Source organism: Onychomys torridus, chromosome 7, assembly GCF_903995425.1.
Source record: "Onychomys torridus chromosome 7, mOncTor1.1, whole genome shotgun sequence".
Taxonomy (NCBI): domain Eukaryota; kingdom Metazoa; phylum Chordata; class Mammalia; order Rodentia; family Cricetidae; genus Onychomys; species Onychomys torridus.
This window is the reverse complement of record NC_050449.1, coordinates 18,471,342-18,477,341: the sequence shown is the minus strand read 5'-3', so window position 1 is coordinate 18,477,341 and position 6,000 is coordinate 18,471,342. Positions and strand designations below refer to the sequence as shown.

At 40.1% G+C, this 6,000-nt stretch overlaps 1 protein-coding gene across 1 annotated transcript in view; it reads right to left on the bottom strand.

The window, feature by feature from the left end:
• Positions 1–1,202: 1,202 nt before the first annotated feature.
• Bmper (BMP binding endothelial regulator) overlaps positions 1,203–6,000 on the bottom strand; it is a 250,055-nt gene continuing 245,257 nt past the window's right edge. Inside the window, exon 15 of the mRNA XM_036193923.1 lies at positions 1,203–2,577. Within this exon, the coding sequence (XP_036049816.1) occupies positions 2,396–2,577 (182 nt within the window). The 3' untranslated portion in view covers positions 1,203–2,395. The remainder of the gene's footprint in view (positions 2,578–6,000) is intronic.

Sequence of the window (6,000 nt, the reverse complement as noted above, 5' to 3'; positions counted from 1 at the left end):
GAGATTCTCAACACGCCACTGTTTGCATACCAATTGCTGTCAGTAATAGAAAAGATCCACTTTCCTTCTTGGTATGCAGACGATCACTCTACTGAGTTCTTCATCTTCTCTCGTCAGCCTGGTGTCTGGATCCATTTTCTCTGTCTGATGTTACTTTCTTAGATTACTTTTTGAAAGTGTACATGTGTTTACTTAATCCCTGGGTATGTCACACAAACATAAATGATGAAGTTGGGCCATGTTAAAGAGCCTTGCTCATTATCTATCATGGCTGGTCACAATTACAGCGTTGGAAAGAGGTCAGTTAGCCTTGGTGGGTAAAGCTTCTCAGTCCATGGATGAATCATGAGCACTAAATAACTGCCCACAGTTTTCCCTTGTGCATCGTTTCATTTCTCCAGCCCTCTTTCATGAAGGATAATCCCAGAGTGACCTAGAAAACACTTAAATTCAACCTGGAGGAAGCCACTCCATTTCCAGCAGCTGGCAACCAATCAGGACAGGTGAACTCACTCAATCCTCCTCTCAGAAGAAAGTAGAGAATGTCTGAAATGTCTGGGAGCTCCAGTACCCCAGGATTACTGCTTATGCATTTCTTGGGTCCTTAGTGACAAGGTCTGCCATAGAGATAGGGATGTTCAGGTCTGTGGATCTCCACACTGCTCACAACACAATATAGTCCTTTTGTGTTACAGGAGTATGATCCCGGTGCTTAAAGAGTGTTTACCAGGTCACAAACAACTCAACCCCGAGCACATATAAAGTGTTTCATTGTAGTAAGTCCTTCCTTGGCTGGGTCAGGCTGCACACAGTAGGTAGGGGTTGTGGACAGGTTTGGAACAAGGTACAGCAGCCAGCGGTGATAGGACCAGATGCCCTGGTGTCATCAATCACCATGACTCTGAGCATTAGCTGTCCACAGATTCACACACAAGAAGTATTCCAGGGGGGAAAATCCAAATTAATACCTTAGCTGTCAGCAATGTATGTAAAATCAACATCTATGCCTTTAATATGCAAGGGTAGTGCTCTAACAATTTTCTTTAGTGTTTTCTATTATCGATTCAAAATGTGTTTTATTTTAAAAGAAAACTAATGTAGAGCATATAAGTTATATCTAAGTAAAATTATTTACACTGAGTAACCAGAGTTAATTTAACTAATTCATGAAATACAACACATGACACCAGGGGAAACATGTATTTGCTTCAATTTTAAGCCCTTTATTTACTACAACGCAGAACGTTTTACTTTTTAACATCAGTGGGTTTGGTGGTTTTGGGTTTTGTTTTTTGACATTTTTCCTTATTCAGCAGAAAACAATAACTATTAGTAACATCAGTAAATTAGGGAAACTAGAGAAACAATTCTCTTTTGGAATGAGGCTTCAACAACTGGCCAGCAAATCCTTCTTTCTGCTCAATATCTGCAACCTAGAAATATCCACAAACAACCATGGGCAATGATGAGCCAGAGTAGGCAAAGCTCTCATTTTCTACATGGGATAGTGACAAAATTGCCTCTAGCTACTGACTGGATGTGCCCGTCTGAAATTGCTCTGAGACCCAGAGAAATTACTACTTCCTTATGCATTGTGCAATGATTTCTCCAAAAATCTTCTCATGCTCAATACAATGTCATCCAGATACCCTTTGACTTCAGTGCATGACATACAAATGGCACATCCATCACACACACATAAATAATAAAGAGAATCATGGGCTATGCAAAAATGAAAAGAAATAATTTGATTTTTTGGGCAATACCCTAGTGAAAAATACATATTTCTTGGCAACTATCCAGTTTTGGAAACAATATCCAGCTATGACCCAGTGAGGTCTGAGAGCTTCCCTCTGGGTTTGCACTCATTCGGGCCCATCTCCAATCTCATGCCTTCTTTCTCTGGTATACATTCCAGTCTTTGGAAACATAAAATGCCCCTAGACAAAGTCCCCTTCTCCAAAAAGCATCCTACTCAAAGATCCTGACTCAAATCTTAAATTAATGCAGGCCGGCATGGGGGCTCTTAGGAAACATCCTCAGAATGACACATGTAAGCAATGTTAAAGACACTTTATAGGTCTGCATGCCACCTTATTATTAAATTAAAAGCACCTGTATATTTATATGATGCATCCAATGGCTTAGATATTAGGATTCTAGAAATAATACATGTCTTATAGCAAAAAATATACATATAATAATCCACCTATAGTTTATATAAATGATGAAATGTTTTGAATATATCTATATATCTATATATATATATATATACACACATATATACTCTGTGTATTTGCGGGATCAGACACGCAAATACTACAGTCCTTCATTGGCTCTTCCATGTCAGTGTCAGAGACACTAGATTTCAAAGTCTTATGGACTGGAACAAAGGTCATCGCTGAGGACAGAGGACTGGCTTGATGCATCTTCCCTTATGAAGGACCAAGTTTGCTGGACAGTGGCAACCTGCGATGCATGGCTTATTGCATGGGCCAATCTCATTCCAGTTGTCACAGGTCTTTACACATCCTGGGCCACAGGTATCATACACAGCACCGTGTTTGCACTGAGTAGCTGAAAAAGAGGGAACAAAGTTGTTGTGAATAAAAGGCCATGCTAGCTCACACTCTTTCTGAGACCAATCTTAAAGGCTCTAAGACCTGTCTCCTGGGCCAATGAGCCCAAAAACAAAAATGATAGTAACCAAGTAATCAATGACTTCCATTCCTAGGTAAGACAGACCAAAAATTTGTAAGACTGTTAGGAAATTGGTAAGGTTATTTATTTATTTACTATGAATACAATGACAATTTAACCATGAATAATCCTTCCTGTTACTGAGTTATGATGAAGAAAATTATTACATACAACTATTTAAATATAAAAAGTATGGAATTACACACAGGAAAAAAATCTGAGAATGTAGGAAATATGTGGCATATTTTAAGTCAAAGTGATCATTTTTTGAATGAATGAACTTGAGGCAAATTGGAGAAAGAGTAGGATGGTGCCAGATGTAGAAGAATGTGTGACCACAGAAAGGCAGCTGGCTGGGTCAGAGTACAAAGGGGATATGATGGCATAGGTGAGTCTTACCAACTTGATATCTTCGTTAACTTAGAACTGAAATGATTTGGATAATACATTCTGAGACACTGAAAATCTGTGAAAAGACTTATCAGAAGACAATAATAAAAACATTCTGGAAAATTTATGACCTTTCCAATTGTGTTCGCGCCAATGACAAAGAATGGAGCTGTAGCTCCTCGGCAATGGGAATTGGACACATGTAGGAATTCAGAGCAGGGATTCTCCTGAATCACCAACAAGACTCCACATTTCAATTGAAATTATTTCAAACAAAACTAATAACAATAGGAAGTAGATTTTCCTTGGTTTAATTTCTCTGTTTTAGTTTGTGTGGTGTGAAGACAATACCCACTTAAAGACTGATCCTGTGACCATTAACTTTAGAACTGTTTGTTTTACAGACCTTACTTTAAGTCTTTTGAATGATATATTTAAAATTACCATAAGCATTGATATTTGTCCATATTTAACTAACAGTGAGTTAATAAGAAACAAGCTCTATGATGGCCCCCAGAATGTCCATAGCTCTAGTTAAAACCAAATGACCAATGATGTGGGCAATCAAGAGTTATCAATTGTTTCTCATACATGCTTCCTTATCATGAGTTGTTTGGAACAGTTTTGAGAATCATTTGAATGTTACCAACTATAGAATATTTTCCTCTTGGGCAGATGAGATGGTTCCATGGGTCAAGTGATTGTTGTACAAGCATGAGGACTTTAGTTCAGGTTCCCAACACCCCAAGGCTGGATGTGGTAGCACATGTAAGTAACCATAGCACTAGGGGAGAAAAGACAAGCAGCTCTTTGGAGTTTTCTCACCAGCTAATGTAGCCAATATAGCTAGCCACATAGAAAGACACACAACATTGACCTCTGTCCTCCATACATGCCCACATGTGCAACCACATACATGAACATCTAGTTACACACACAAACATTGGACTTCAGAATTTTTTCTATGGGTCCCTATTAAACCATGGCATATTTACTTAGCATCTAGTCTCTTATTGGTCCATATGAAAAACTGGAAATTATTAAATATGAACTGTTATCAACTACTTGTCATCTGTCTGATCCACATCAGAGGATGAGTTACTAGTGACTATTACCAGTCATTATATTGCAACTGAAGTTTTATTGATTCTGATGCCTGACTCAGGCTCTTAGCTTTTTGAGGTGTCTTCTCAACTGTAACTTCCTATCTAAAAAAGCACATTCTCTACCCTTTTACACTGTCTCTTCCTCTCTTCTTCTTTACACCTACTTTGACCTGAGTGGTCTAGTGTTTACCATCTGTCAACAGAATGTAATCTTGCTGAGAACAGAGGTTTCTGCCTGGTCTATCACTAGAGCATAACAAACTAGCTCAGGGCTGGAGAGATGGCTCAGAGGTTAAGAGCACTGACTGCTCTTCTACAGGTCCTGAGTTCAATTCCCAGCAACCACATGGTGGTTCACAACCATCTGTAATGAGATCTGGTGCCCTCTTCTGGCCTGTAATCATACATGGTGTATACTTAATAAATAGATAAATCTAAAAAAAACAAAACAAACAAACAAACAAACAAAACCTAGCTCATTTTGGCAGATACAGAGCATGTTCAGTATAAAGGCCATCAATAAATGCTTGCTCAACAAAGGAATGAGGCAGGTGAGTGGACATCCATGCTTGTCCCTTTGAATCCATTCCACCTTCTTTATTTGGCCTGTGCTGTGCTCTGTCCTCTATGAGCAGATGCTTTCTGTGCATAGGTACTACCACCAAGAGACTGATGGGAATAGAGTGGGGTAAGATGCTTCTACCCTCACATTGGCCTGCAGTTGGTCACCATAGGCCATTTCTCCTTTCAGAAAGTCTTCATTATAAGACTCTCTCTATCCCCAGTCTCCAAGAGCTAACTCCTACCTGGCCTATTAGGCCCAGAGGAGGCAACAGCTTGTCTGTTATTAATGAAGGGCACTGGCTTCCCTCTATTAGTTCTTTACAGCCTATCCATAACCTTGACAAGTCTCTGTCTCTTAAACATACTATCAATTTGAGTGTGCCTAGATGTAAAATCATATAGTGAATAAGAAAACCACTTTTCTATCCCCAAGTGCTATACATCATGACCTCCAGCCACAGCATAACTTTACACTCCATTGGTTAAACTTTTCTAATTTACTTCTACTCCTCAGGCTGTCAGGAAACACTTAGAGCCATGATGGGGGAATGCCTTTCTGTATGCTGCGAATAATTGTTGCTTTGATTGGTTGATAAATAAAGCCGTTTAGCCTATGGCAAGGCAGCTTAGAGGCAGGGTGGGAAATTCAAAGAGAGAGACAGGAAGAAGGTGAGGAGACGCCAGTGAGCTGCCCAAGGAGCAACATGTAATGGGACGCAGGTAAATCCACCGATTATGTGGCGACACATAGATTAATAGGTATTGGCTAATTTAAGATATAGAGCTATCTAGCTAAAAGCTTGAGCCATGGCGATGCAGCTATAATTAATATAAACGTCTACGTGTTCACTTGGGGCTGAGTGGCTGTGGACCGGGCGGAACATAGGAAAACTTTCAGCTGCAGAGCCGAGTCTTTCAGCCACCGTGATCAAGTGCTTGTATCAAGTGTGGCAATCAACACCACTGACACCATTACCACCCAAAGGTTACAGATCCTAAGTTCTCATGCTCTGCCTGTCTGTCTGTCGGTCGGTCTGTCTGTCGCTCTCTCATTCTTCTTTCTTTGCCCTTCCCTCAGCCTTCTCCTCTCTGTCTCTGTCTCTGTCTCTCTCTGTCTCTGTCTCTCTCTCTCTCATTCTTCTTTCTTTGCCCTTCCCCTTCTTTCCTCAGCCCTCTCCTCTCTCTCTGTCTCTTTCCCCTTCCCTTCTTTTTTCTCTCTCTGCCCTTTTTTCCTTCTCTC